Source organism: Mesitornis unicolor, unplaced genomic scaffold, assembly GCF_000695765.1.
Source record: "Mesitornis unicolor isolate BGI_N332 unplaced genomic scaffold, ASM69576v1 scaffold45708, whole genome shotgun sequence".
Taxonomy (NCBI): domain Eukaryota; kingdom Metazoa; phylum Chordata; class Aves; order Mesitornithiformes; family Mesitornithidae; genus Mesitornis; species Mesitornis unicolor.
This window is the reverse complement of record NW_010200712.1, coordinates 55,060-69,795: the sequence shown is the minus strand read 5'-3', so window position 1 is coordinate 69,795 and position 14,736 is coordinate 55,060. Positions and strand designations below refer to the sequence as shown.

At 43.1% G+C, this 14,736-nt stretch overlaps 1 protein-coding gene across 1 annotated transcript in view; it reads left to right on the top strand.

The window, feature by feature from the left end:
- Positions 1-1,459: 1,459 nt before the first annotated feature.
- Positions 1,460-14,736, top strand: part of DUSP16 (dual specificity phosphatase 16) — a 29,894-nt gene continuing 16,617 nt past the window's right edge. The window contains 3 exon segments of the mRNA XM_010189839.1: positions 1,460-1,690; positions 2,846-2,984; positions 14,422-14,456. Coding sequence (XP_010188141.1) covers positions 1,460-1,690; positions 2,846-2,984; positions 14,422-14,456 — 405 coding nt within the window.

Below are 14,736 nucleotides of genomic sequence, written 5' to 3'. Positions count from 1 at the left end.
TGCTCATTTGCAAACAAATTGTGGGAGCAAAACAAATCAACTGGTGTTTCCTGTTGGATCTATAGCTGCAGCACTGTATGCACTGAAGTGCAGCTAAATCCATTATGGATGAAGCTCTGTGGTGGCCCATTTCTGAGGAGTGTTCCTACAGGGACTCTTTCCATCAAAGCCTATTTTGGGAGAGTCTGAAAAGCCTGAGGACAACTGTGAGGCAGGCATACAAGTAGATAGTGAAACACTTCAGGTGGTTTATTTACTGGTCTGCAGCTGCTGCTGTTTTGGCTGATGTCATTCAGAAGCTGTCAGGATCTAATTTTACAGAAGTATAGGTTGCTTCAGATATTGTATATCATGTGTGGAAAGCATAATGCACCTCATGTAGCTGTCCCACCTGCTCCAGAAGGACCAGAGACAGTGCATACTGCTTCATGTTTCAGTAGTGTATTCAAAAGATCTCCCTTCTGTGTCTGTTGATTAATTCAAATAAAATGCCTGTGTCCTGACACAGCGTCTTGTTCTTCTGATTTCTCTTCCACCGTGTTCTTAGAAGAGAGAGGTGGACATAAGTTTTATCCTTTCTTTTGTACAGTTTCAGTTCCCTGAGTTGCCATGCTCCTTTGTGAAATACTTTCCAAAGCATTAACTTTTAAAAATGTATCTTAACAAATTTTGAAACTCCTTGCTAGATGGTGAAGGGCTGAAACCCATCTAATTAGTTTTGGGATTGAAAGGAATACCACGATTTAGGGCAGTATCTCTTAATTATATTCTAACAAGGTCTTGTGAAGAGCCAGAGCTGGTGGCCACAAAAGTGTGCAATTAAGAGAGTTACGTTGCCTGAAGTGCAAGATAATTGTCCAAGCAAGATAGTTGGAATAGATTCAGAGGCTGTAGTTACAAATACTCTCTCTAGGTGTTTGGCACATGCAGCAGCAAGGGGAACTTCTCAGAAGTGTATTTATTGTATGTTACAGACCACTGTGCAGTTAGCCTCAAAGCTGAATGTTTTGCTCTGCAAACTTTCATGGCCTCATCTTTTAGCTTAGCTTTTTTTTTTAATTATTTTTTGTTATCTTCCCCTTCTCCCAGACTCTCAGTCCAGTGCAAAGCTGATGGGTTGGAGCAAAGGTAAAGAATGATGTAATGCGGCGGCAGCCAGAAAGCGTCTTTTGTGCGAGTTGTGTAATGGCCACTCCGTAGCCATCTCCCGATGAATCAGACGTGAGGGGCTGCTTTGTGGAGGGCACCCTTTGTAGCACCGCGTCAACTGGAAGCAGGAGGAGACGTTCAGGCGAAGAGCTCTTTCTGAAAATGGGTTTAACTTTTCTTTTGCCAGTCGCTATCAGCATGACCTCATACACTTCCAGTACAATGGTGTGGCTAAGCCTTTGAGTACACAGCCATTACATCATCGCAGCAAATTAGAGAGGGAGGTGGTGAAAGAGGCCTTGTTGTTGTCATGGCCGATGAGATGATCGGGACTCAGCTCATTGTCGCCGAGAAGCTGGTGGCTTTGCTGGAGAGCGGCACAGAGAAATTGCTGCTGATTGATAGCCGCCCCTTTGTGGAGTACAACACGTCCCACATCTTGGATGCCATCAACATCAACTGCTCCAAGCTGATGAAGCGGAGGCTGCAGCAGGACAAAGTTTTGATTACAGAGCTGATTCAGCATTCGGCAAAACACAAGGTAGGGGTCATTTTCCTCTTATTCTTTGTATTTGTTTAAAGGGGTGCCTGGAAAGCTGCTTGTAATAGTTTTCCCTTAGGTATTTCATTTTTAAAAATCAAAATTGGGGAGCTGAGTTTTGGTGAGCTCTTAGCTGAGTTAAGAGGCTATTGGTTACTACTGAGTTTATCTTTGGGATTCTTTGTAGCCTGCTCTCCTCCAAGTGACAGGATAAGAGGGGGGAGGGGTTAGAAATTACTCAGAAAGACTGCTCTTGGGGTTCTTGTATGTCTTGCAGAGCACAGTCTCTGAAATGGTAAATTTCAATTAATTGAATTACTTCAGGCAGGAAACATTCTCGTTCGAAACTTCAAAGGCTTCTCTGGGGTTCCTGGTGGTAGGGATTGCTTAGCAAGTGGTCCTGCAGTTTGCAAAGAAGCTGTAGCTCTGTCAATCCTGGCTCCTGCTTGCTGCTTAAAATGCTGCTTGTGTGAGTAGTTTGAGGGGGTTTTCTTTGTTCTTTTTTTAGAAAATAGTATTACTAGCATAAAGAAAATAGTTGGGCTGTTTAAACTTAATCTATGTGTGTTTCATTTAGTTTTTAATCTATTGGTAGTTGTTTCAAATGGTTTGGTTACAAAAGTAGCCTATTACTTTTTCTTGCTTTTACATGTTAAAAACAGAAGCCTTTTTAGATTATTATTATTATTATTATTACTGCTACTGCTATCAAAAGCATATTTTATACATAAAGTTTTATAGATGGCTAAGATATGTGTGACTTTAGGGAGTTTAAGGTCTCTACTGTTTATACACAAAAAATGCCAGAAGGAGAAACTGAGGTAGGACCTTCTTTTAGAAGCTTAGTTTTGAAACAAACCAACCTAGCTGAAGGTAAAGCATTTCACAAGTAGCATAAAAGTACCTAATGGTCGAAGTCTACAGAGTATGCTTCAACTTGGAGCAAATAATCAATTTACAAACTCTTAAAGGAACTAAATCCGCTCAGGAATATTAAGTCTAAAATAAAAGCTGTTTTGCGTACAGCTACATAAGAAATCTATATATCTGAACTGCTGCGTAGCAAATATCTGGGAACCCTGCTGCAGGCGATAATGTGGTGCTTTTTAATCGTCTTCCTCCTTCCTCTCTAATTCTGAATTACTTGTGTTTCAGATTGAAGTCGACTGCAAGCAGGAAGTGGTGGTGTACGACCAAAGCTCCAAAGATGTGACCTCTCTCTCATCTGACTGCTTTCTTACTGTGCTCCTGGGGAAACTGGAGAAGAACTTCAGCTCCGTGTATCTACTTTCAGGTAGGAAGTACTTGAATAAGGAGAAGAAAGAAAATGCTGTTGTTAAAACAGACATGAACACAGTTTTGCAACAGATACATGTGGCTGTTATTTTAGGATCAAAAATGGTAAAAGAAATGTGCTTCCCCCATCTTGTAACTATTGTACGTTGTAGGAGGAAAATCTGTTCCTTGCTGTAATTACTACAATAAGAACAAGAGAAGCAATACCCAGAGTTATGGAGATTATTTTGTGGGACATTTTAAACTTCAGCTCCTTAAGTTGTAGTACTCTATTTAGGTCTTATCCCTCACTCCCTTTTTTTTTTTTCTTTAAATCCCAGGTCAAAGCATCCATAGAAATTAAAATCTTTATAATACGGGATTTGTAGGTGTTAACGTGTGCTTGTGTTGTTATTTCTGTCATGGAACGGTAGACCCGCTGTTTACAAGAAGGAACAAGGAGGGCATGAAACAGATCCAGGGCTGAAGGAAGAGGGGATGACCAATACAGTAGGAAATCCATTGCAGTGATTCAATCAGTGATCTAATAAAGTGTATGCATAGTCTCTGTAATACTAAAACTACAGTCAGAGACTGAATAATGATGAAGAAAAATGAAGGAACTCCAGAGAGATGCTTCCTCTTAGCAAGAAGGTTTCACTGTGGTTTATAGTGACTTCAGATGAAGGTGACAGGGAGATGGTTGAGAGAACTTTTCCCAGACTATTTTGGAAGTGAGTACAGAGAAAATGAGTAATTTCTGCACTTGGACATGTGCATTTGGTGCTCACGTGAGTTGGACTTCAAAGAATAATAGAATGGTTTGGGTTGGAAGGGACCTTAAAGTTCATCTACTCCAGCCCCCCTGTCATGGGCAGGGATACCTCCCACCAGACCAGGTTTCCCAAAGCCCTGTCCAGCCTGGCCTTGAACACTTCTGGAGAGGGGGCATCCACAACTTCCCTGGGCAACCTGTGCCAGTGTCTCACCACCCTCACAGTAAAGAATTTCTTCCTAATGTCCAATCTACATCTACCCTCTTCCAGTTTGGAACCATTCCCCCTTGTCCTGTCACTGCACACCCTTGTAAAAAGTCCGTCTCCAGCATTTTTAGGTCTCCTTCAGGTACTGGAAGGTCACTATAAGGTCTCCCCAGAGCCTTCTCTTCTCCAGGCTGAACAACCCCAACTCTCTCAGCCTGTCTGCATAGGAGAGGATGCTCCAGCCCCCTGGTCATCTTTGTGGCCCTCCTCTGGACTCCCTCCAACAGGTCTATGTCCTGTTTGTGCTGAGGACAGCAGAGCAGGATGCAGTACTCCAGGTGGGGTCTCACCAGAGCAGAATAGATCAGGAGAATCCCCTCCCTCACCCTGCTGGCCAGGTCTTTTGAAGCAGCCCAGGATACAGTTGGCTTTATGGGCTGAGAGCACACATTGCTGGCTCATGTTGAGCTTCTCACTAACCAATACCCTAAGTCCTTCTCCTCAGGGCTTACAGAAAACTAAGTAGGATTTTGCTTTGACTGTGTTTGGTGCTTCCATTTCCTTTGCTCTCTTGGTAAGAATTATACCCATGGGTTGCAGACTACAATATTTGATTAAGTAACTCTTCTTTCGTATGAGCCATCAAATAAATGTGTGATGTCTAGGCACAGTAAATGCTTAGTGTAAGAGTGCTGTGGTTAATACTCCCTAAAATTTTAAACTGTTATTTAAAAAATAGGTCAGTCTAGAAACAGTTCATGTCTCTTAAGAAATCCTTTTATTGTTCGAATACCTGACTCTGCTCATCTGTGCTGAGGTTTTTTTTAATAACCAGGAGCATATTACAGCTCTATGCAGCAATACAGACTATTCACAACTTAATTTCTATGATAGAAGGAGACACAGCTCTCTAATAACTAAGAATTAGAGCTCATGGCAGGGAGGAGTTTTGGGGGAAACCTTAATAAAGCCAAGCAAGGGAAAGTATCACAGAGCTTTCCTTCCTTCTACTGTCTCTCTACAGATTAGTTGTGTGAGACATGGCTTCGATCTTCTTTTTTCTCTGCTGTGGCCTGTGAAGGAGGTGGTCAGAGTGCCTCCATCCTCCCACTTGCCTGTGGCTCCTGGAGGCATGGACAGCACCACAAAGGGGGCGTTCCCCAGTGCACAGTCTGGTCAAACACCGGTTGCGTGTATCTTAATGATGCTATGAGAAACTGTTTAGTTGTGTTTTATTTCTCCTGTGTGGTAGTTGTCTGTTCAAGCTGAAAATACACCATAAACCACAAGTGAGATACTAGTGCACATTAGGTAGCTGAGGTAAACGTAGCCACAGGCAGCTGATAAGGGTTAGGTTGAGTGTTAGAGGGAGAGAAAGGCAACTTAACATGGTAAAACCCTCCTTATGGAAAGGAGAATTTCTGGTTTAGCATGTCAGGTGTATTTCTCTTGGCAAATACTAGATTTGAGAATTTCATCTTAGTTTTGGTTAAATAGTAATGGGGATATTTATGAACGCAGAAACAACTGATGGCTTCAGAACTAGGGGTAGAGGAGTATCAGAACAAAAGGGGAATGTAAGGAAAGTGTTTACTGCTGATGTATTACCGGTACATGCTTATTTCAGGCAATATACCCAAGAGCAATCGGCAGTAAAGTAATTAAGGTCAGCTCTATTTCTTCAGCTCTCTAGCGTTTCCTTCTCTTACAGTGAGTGCTCTGATTTTAATCCTTACAGAAGATAATACCTTTCACAGCTCTCTTGCATTCTTACATCTATTAAAAAGCTATTTAACAAACTCACACACGCACAAGAAACCTTTTGGGATATAGAGGGAAGGAGAAGGTGTGGATTTGGTCTTAGAGAAAGTTCCTTAGAGGTTACTGAAATACGGCTCTAGGAAACTAGATAAAAATGCATTGTCTCAGCAAGCTGATGTCAAACTCTCATAAACGTTTATGGCCCATCATGAGAGTTAGGGGTCACTGCACTGTGTAAAAAAGAAGAACCTTTGGACTTGAGTGTCCCCTATACCACTCAATCTGGTTTATTTCAAATAGTGACCTTAAATAAACATTTTGGGGTAGGAAAATATTTTTTGTTGGGATAGAGTAAGGAGCAATTAACAAATATCTGAAATTCCTGCATCTGTTCTTCCTGCCTCCCCCCATTACTGAGCACTCAGTGTGGTGTTTTTTTATTTGGATTGTGAATAAAGGTATGTTCTACCCTGGAGGTTATTTTTCATTGAAGTAACTAATGTAAAGACCTCAAAGGAACCCTTACCAATTAGTTTAAGCTCTTGATCTAACCTCATAAAAATATTTATAATCTGGTGGGGAATGTTCTCAGGAATTTAAATATTCGTTTTGGTTCTTAATTTTTAACAGTGTGCAAAATACTGAAATGTGGGTACTGAAGACTTTACCCCACTCCCATCACCGCATCTACTCCACAGAGTTAAATAAGATTTGAACACGGGGATGTGACTTGATTCCTTCTCTTCCCGCATTTTGACAACTGGATTTACTTCTATGGAGTCCTTTTCCTAGTTACAGTATTTTTATGATGTCTCTGCTTGCTCTGTAGAAACAGTTAAGAGAGACCACTGGCTCTTGCTTGATAAATTGGCATTATTAAGGCTGTAAGCGCCTAGAGCCTTTGCTTAAATCCTGTTCCACTATGCCAATGGAAATCATTCCTGTTCTACTTTCCCAAAACACATCCTCTTCTTCTTCCCTGCTTCTCCTAATCTGCCTTACTCTTACCTGTGTAAGCACAGGTGTCTTCGCGGTGGTTACCTCTCAGCTGTTGCCTGTGATGAAGGTGGATCATAGCTTTTTATTTTGTGTTTTGGTTTGGTTTTTGTACAGAAGACTCATGCTAACCAGAAGGATTTCTGAAAAACCAGAAATGCCTGCCTTTCTGGATTTTCAGCTTGACATAGAAAATTGTAATAGCCTGACACAGAAACTCTGTGCTGGCTCTGAACTGAAACCAAAAGCAAGAAATCTTGTTCTCAGGTGGGTGTGGAGCAATGGTAGATGTCCAAGGACAAGCTTAACTGCAGAGTACTGTAATGCAGGATCATAGAAACAGTTTCACACAACTTTTTAGGAATTTGGTAGTGGTAGACCAGAGTGTATTTTGCCAGCAAACCATGAAGGATGTATTTTTCTGTCAGTCACTGAATTGCCACTTAGACTTGGTCTACCTCAGTAGTCAATGCTACCGAGGTCAACCAATATGGAAAACTTATCTCATGTAGCAGATTAGAGTGTATGGGCAGAAGGGGAGCTAAATGTACTGGAAACCTTTTGTGAGCTGCTGGAATTGGCTGTACAGTTTCCCCCTCCAGCACCTGTATGCCAAGATGTAGGTCTGTATGTGACTCTATTCTTTTGGAGCCATTGCCTCTCATTAAATAGCATCCACCTGATCTGTAGATGTAATCAGGGCTCTGTAAACAAAGTTGTATGATTTTTCTATTGCTTCACAGCTGGAGACGAAGCTGCCATCCTTCAATGGATGAAGTGAAGGCTACTGGGAAAGAACGACTGGTCTCCTGCTCAAGTCAGATGAAAGCTGCCTTGAAAAGGGGTCCATAAACCTCTGCATGCTACTTTCTACACAAGTTATCTGTGTAATTTGGGGAATCACTAGTAGAGAATTGGAGATTTTCTAGGTGCCTAGAGTGAAGCCCGCATCTGACTTGCAGAACCACTGAGCTGGGGAGCTGTATGCCTCCATCCCCAGACCATGGTTGCACTGTGGGTACAGTCACCCTGTAAAAAAGTGGTGTTGACAGGTAGTTGAGGCCCAAGTGGGGAATTTCCTACTAATCTCTGCTGCCCCTCTGCCTGTGAAAAATGTCAGCAGTGATGTGTCTTAACGGATTTTGCTTTCACAAGAGCTCTCTGATAAGCCTCTACAGAGCACAGCGCTACTGTGGTAAGCAGAAAGACATCAATTATTAGTTTTCCATTCAGTGACGAATGTAGGTAACACATACAGTGGACAGCGGATGAAGTAATAAGCTGAGTGAGTATGTAAAGAAATGGCAAACAGAATGAGTTCAGTGAGACTGGGCAAAGATCCCGGAAACAAGAGTGAGTGATTACCCAGGGGCTGTTGCAAAAGGGATGTTTTGGCTGGAACTTCCCAAATGATTGTTCCACCCTGGCCTGTCGCTCACCTAACGAAGTATGTGTACCAAATGGAAGATTTGCATGGAAGATGCAAGGAGAAGGAAACAAGGCAGGAACTCTTGTACAGTCTTGTTTGTGCTGTCATTTTTATTAAAAGTATTTGGAATTGGAAGCCCATTTAAAGGAATCCTAGTATAAAAATGCCAGTATCTCTAGGGTACATTTACCATTGTGTTGTCTCTACTTGCCTGAAGCAAAGCTGGACGGAAAAGAAGCTCAGTGGTCTCTGCCTGCTTTGTCACCAGAAGAGCTGTGCCTTGTGGCAGAGGAGCTGGAGACCTTCAGAAGACTCTGTTACAGGTGAAGCTTGTAATTTCTATCTCCTGAAGTGACCAGGGCTGCGAGACTGAGCTTTCTTCCCTGCTTCTGCAGTCCCATACACCAAGTAAGAGGGTACTCGGTGTGGGCTGAAAGATGACATGAGGGTAGCTGTGGTTTGAGCTGTCTGATAAATTCCTGTCTAATGCCCTGGTGCCTTCTGAACATTTGGATTCGGAGCCCAGTGACTTTTGGTTGTGGCCGACTGGAGTTCTGAGCATTCCTTGTAAGTAAGCCAAGTCTTTGCAGAGTCCCTCAAAGAGAAGAGCACGCCTTCAAATGGTGGTCATCACTTAAGATAATGGAGCTATCTGCAAGTTTGAGCTGTTAAATACCCTGCTAGTGTTTAGAGAAGGAAGGCTAGTGATGCTGCTGGCTTTCCTGATGCTTTGACTGGTTGATGCCCTTAGAGCGAGCCTCTAACAAAAGAGGTGAAAGTCTTGCAGAGTTCCCGAAGTGGTCCCATGAACCATGGCATAGGGCCAGTGTCGATGGGGAGGAGATGAGAGCGAGAGAGGAGCTTAGCTCTGAACTGCCCTCTGCAGAAGTCTCCCCCTGTATCAATTTTTAACAAGAGCATAGAAGAGCCAGTACCCTTGGCTACAGCCACCCCTTTGCGAGTATCCTCCCACCCTTCCCACTTAAAATGCAGTTCTGAGTGTTCATTTAGTGCCATGATTGTTTTAAGCACTTGAAGAATGGGAGTAGGGTTTATTACTTTCATATGTGTATCCACTTGCTGTCTTTTGAGAGAGAGAGAGCGAAGTTTGACTAGCGCGGAGCTCTCATAACATTTCTCAAACCCAAGAATAACTTGTTAAGTTTGCTTTTGTTTTGGATACCTCTGGATGCTTGTGAAACTTAATTGACTGAAATTATGATGAGGGTATCTTTATTTTTTTTTCTTCAAAGGCAGAAAGGGCAGGCGTGAGTGTCCAATATATTCTCTTTACTTGTCCTTAAGTTGATTGTTGTGCCACTTGGGTGGGAGGGGGGAGCTTGACCCCATTCTCGCCCCCTCCCAAGCCTTGTTTGCTTAACCTGCCTATTAACCTTGCCTTACCAAAGGCAGAAACCCTCCAGGGCAAAGAACTTTCCCTGCTACCGTGCTCGTAAAACACCTGGCATAACGGGGCAGCTTTCTGAGCGCCACCGTAAGAAAAACACCCCTGGCTTCCCCAAAACCGTGAAACCTTGAATGCGGTGGAAGGGCTCCCCGTGGCTGATGAGAGGGAGTGGGATTGGGGTGGCCGCGCTCCTCAGGCCGGGCTTGTGTAATGGAAAATGGCAAGCGTCCCTGCGGAGCGGAGCTGGAATGCGGGAACTGCAGCGGCCTGTGGAGGTCTGCAGCTCCTTGAAGCAGAGTGGAAACAGGGGAGATTCGTAAAACTTGTGAGTCAGAGAGTTTACAGCTTTCCTTCCTTGCGGCAAGGGAAAAATCCATACTGCAGCTTTTAGATAAACATTTTAGTGTACGATGGGAATGTGACTGTGAAAGTGCTGTTAAGAGCCTCTGGTCTGATTGGAGGCAAAGTAAACGTTAAAGTTAGGGGTTTGTATATTTTCTCTTTGCTATAGTGCTGTTTAAATTTGATTTTTTTTTTCTAGCATAGTTTTCAGTAATGTTAAGTTAGGTGCCTGGCACTAACCGGTATTTACAGTAACAAATTCTAAATTGCTATTAGGAGAAGAGGGAAAAAAAAAGCTAAACATGAATGTACTCCACTGCATGCCTTTGGTGAACACAGATGTTTGGTAAGGCTTACTTAAAACTACAAGATCCAAATATTATGTTTTAGAGGTGGTTGAAAATGTTGCTGCTTTTTTATTCTCTTTTTCCTTTAAAAAGGGATACCAGTATAATACTTTAGCCATATATAGCCATTATTGGTATATGGCTATATAAAAATTATGACTACTTAGTGCCGTTAATGGAGATGCAAATTCTGGATTTAACAGAGGTGGTGGAAGCTTCTGCCAAATCCAAGAGCTTCAAAGTCATCTTCTTGCAATCCTTTCCTAGTACATGCACGTGTAGTCTTTAGGTTTTGACTCATCACTTGGGTCTTAGACCTTTTCCACTCCCTGCCTTAAAATAGTTGTGTTTGATGCTGCGTCAACACTGATGAACTGGCAGACAATTTGGTCTTGTGGGAAAAGGAGGGATGCTGCTTCAAGGCTGTTTTCAAGAATCCATTGAAGAAAGCTGATTTCTCCCTTTGGCCTTTTCTGAATAGTCAGAATCCAAGAAATGCTCAAGTTTGGTCTCCTACCAGTGTGCAGTGTCCTTGGGCTTTTCCAGCAGACTCCCTGACCTGTGAAAAGCAGACACATTTCGCTGTCTCTTATTTCTCCATCAGGAGTGCAAGATGGGCCCTTTCTGTGCATCCCAGGGGAAGCAGGCAGAGCTGCAGGGCCAGCTGGATCTGCGAGGATGCTGTATGAAACACTTCACAGACTTCTCTTAGCCTGAAGTTTCGGGGAAGCCAAGCTCATTGGAGTTGCCATGCTGTCTGTCTTTCTGCTGCCACTCACAAAAGATGCTTAGGCTTGTTGGTCAGCTTCATTAAGGTTTGACAAAAGGAGTAATTAAACGAAAAAAATAATGGAAGTTCTTGTAAGCCCTGTGGAAATGAGTACTTGTACAGTGCAAAGCTTCAAATTAGTGCCTCCCCCTGAAAAGCAGTTTTGGATTGAGCTGAGCTGGTGGTGGATTTGCTGGTGTGACCCAGCAGCACTGCCATGTGGGTCCCGGCAATGCAAGAAAAGGGCCCTTGGGAGCTCAGGCTGCCATAGGTGCCTGGAATCCACCACAAGATGGGCACTGGTGGCAGGTGAGATACTGCAGTTTCTGCAGACCCTCAAATTCCTTGGTTGAAAAGCACGTTTGCTTAGGGTGAAAGTGGAAAGCTGCTCCTCTGGTCTTTGGGATCAGTCTCCATTAGTTGGAGAAGCTGGCTGGCACCTTCACCTTGGTTACCAACCTCTTCTCCAGCAGAATCTCTTCTCTCCTCCATCTTTGCTTTGCTGACAGGCTCTGGGCGTGAACAGCAACTGCTGGTGTTCTCCTTCGAGCTTTAGCTGACAGGCTTATGGGAAACACGTGAAGTGAAGACATATTTCCTTATCTTTCTTTCACTCCAAGTCATGTTTCATGTCTGCCTTTACAAAGAAGTAGTAAGAAATCCCCCCAGAACAAATGCAGTGGAAGCTTGTTGGGTAAGTTTTTTGCTGTTAGAATTTGTATCTGCATGGGGCTCTTGTCTTTGCAGAAGTTGTCTCCACACTTGGACAGTTATCCAGGAAAAGCAAGTTACATCTAACAGGGAGGTCCCCTATTTCCATGTTTCATTTTCACTGCAGAGTTGTGGGCATGTCAGCTGTTGCACTTTAATTTCACACCTGATGTTAATCCACCGCCTCGCTGAAGTGTAGTCAAGTCTCTGTTCCTTCCTGCCCTCTGTCAGCATGCACTTGCCTGGTTAGCAAGAGCAGCTATCTCTAGGTGTGTAAGGATAAAACTACCGGTGCAGACCACTGAACACCCTTGAGGATGGCAAGGAATTACAGAATTGGCTTTTTCAACTGTAATTTTAAAAGCGAAAGAGATTTTAGCAACTTCAGTAGAGATATTGGTATCGCCATAATTGATTTTTCTGTGTGTTAGAGACATAGGATGAATGTAGGAGGGAAAATATGTGCTATATTAAGTACAAATGCAAAGGAAAGACTTATTAAATATGTGTGGATGGGGGAGATGTCACTGAGGCAGGCCTGTCTGGCTACCAGAACAGTGGCAGTTACAACCAGCCGAGAGCCTGGATACTGTAGTATGTCAAGTAAGCACCGGTGAGCTGCTCAAGGTGAACTTTAAATGCTGGTAGGAGGAGAAAATGGCATTCTCCTCTCTTTCCTGCACCCTGCAGAAAAGTGTTTGGGGGAGGTGGAGGGCAGGAGAGCAAAGGGGATTGTGGGCTGGTGGATGGGGAAGGTGCACAGGGCAGGTGGAGATGTTGATCTGCTCCATAGCAGATGAAATTTCACTGGACCAGCCATGATGTGCTGGAGCTGAAGCTGAATAACCCATGTTTGTATGTGGAAGGGATGTACACTGACTTGAATGAAGAACAACGCTTGAACTTTGAAAACTGAATTTTTAGTGGATTGCTGTTTCTGCTTAGCTTTTTCACTCTTCCCCGTGCCAAATCAGTCTCATAAGTACTTGGCCTTCTATAAGCAAAGTGCTTTTCGTTTTTATTTCAGAATGAGTATGTTTCCTGTGAAGTTCTCTTGTCTAATTGTGATCGGTTACATCTCTGAGTGGTTTGACCCATTTGTTGGAAATAGGGAGGAGGAAGAGAAACCAGCATAACACGGAATAAGCATTGGAAACATCTACCGTTTCCACCCGTACCCGCACCAATTTGATGTCCTATTATGGTGTCATTTAACTGGAATGGTTTTATTGAGGATTGGGCAAAACCCAAAATGTTACACACACTTCACAACTCTACATTAAGTGTTCAGACCAAGACCTTAGGGCTTAACTCGCCTTTCACTTGCAAACCTCTGTTGTGGTTTACAGAGCAGCAGCTGGCAGCACAGTGCAATGCTCCTGGGCTGTTTCCATGTAAAATAACAGATGAGCTGATGTGGTTCTCAGTCATTATTCCTCTCTATTAACTTAGGGTTTGTCTGTGGTGGTAGTTAAACTAAACAGTCATAAGGACCTGGATGGATTCTGTTTCCTTAATGAAAAGAACCTCTTTCCAAATCAGTATCTTCCTGGCTATCACTTGTTGCCACCTGTTCCCATCTTCTCTCCCTCTCCTCTTCCTGCTGCTAGCAAAGTTAGTTGGGAGATTTATTTATACAAGGATTTATGCAATGAATCTGTAAGAAAGAATAGCTTTTATTGCGGAAGTTTGCTGAAACTTTTTCTTCCCTTCTGGGTTTGGCCCTGTTTTGTTTCCTGAGTTGGCTGAGAAGGGAGCTGAAACTTCTGATACCAGGATCCCTCTAATGAGCATACCTTTACCATCGCAGTCGTAGTTAGGGAACAGTCGTGTCTTGATCAAAGGGAACTCTGTAGTCACCACTTCGCAGAACCATAGCAACAGGCTAATTGAGTAGGGTACCGGCTCTTGCCAAATTTCTGCTAATGGATGTGGAGGCCTGTAAGCAAGAAACGCGGGCTTTGCTGTAAAAACCCAGGAGGTGTGGGGTTGTCTGCCCCACATGCAAGGGCTCCGGCTGCAAAACCACTGACAGCTTTGGGCGCCTTGTGTGAGTCATGGCCACAAGAAGGGAACAGCACAGGTCAGCCCTGGAGCGTGGTACAGCACGGCCTGAAATAATTGCACTGCTCTCTGCATTTTAACAAGCTACCTGAGCAAGGGCTGGGCTACCTTGGGCAGTCACAGAACCTTGCAATCCTCTGATGGGCCATCTAAAATTAGAGCAGTATTTAATTAATTTATTGTTGTTTCAGAAACATAAAGGGCAACCAGCTGAACATCACAGTTTACCACTGCTACTTTGACACCTTTTGCTTTCATGTTGGGAAATATATTAGATGATAGTCTGAAATCACCTCTGTCTCATATTGCTTTAATTTGCTCCCATAATGATGGAAGTCATCATCCCCAAACATTTTTCCCTTCGAATTTGGGTAGGGCCTATTATGACAGCCTTAGAGTACTGTTAGCTACTTGCTGCCAGCCAAAGGATCCAATGACTTACGTATGTGCAGTCATGACAGAAGCAACTGCTTATTTCAAACTGAAGAAGGAGCTGCATTGTGCTGCTTATCCTGCTTGACCATCAAGGTTTTCAGATGTAATGGAACTATTGCATGAGTGGTGATGGAAGAGTCTTCCGTTTAATTCATCAATATCAGAAAAAGTAGAGTGGAAAAACTTCAAAAGCCTACTGGGATGGGGAGAGGATCATTTTAAACACAAGCAAAATTTTATAGATGTGTGTATAATACATAAAAGTTACCTCTTCCTCCTTCTTCTGTCCATAACATTTAAATAGACAAGAAGTGATTTAATCCTGTTGAATGTCAGAATGAAGAGAACTGTTACAGCTCAGCTTCACCAATAGGAATGGTTCATAAGATATTTAGGAGAGATGATTTTGGAGTTACTTGTCAGTCATCTATTTCCAGGGCCCAGTTACATTTATCAAAGACTTCAGTGCAAATTTATTAACCTGATAGGTCTGTTATTGATCTCTAGATTTCTTTCCCCACAGTTT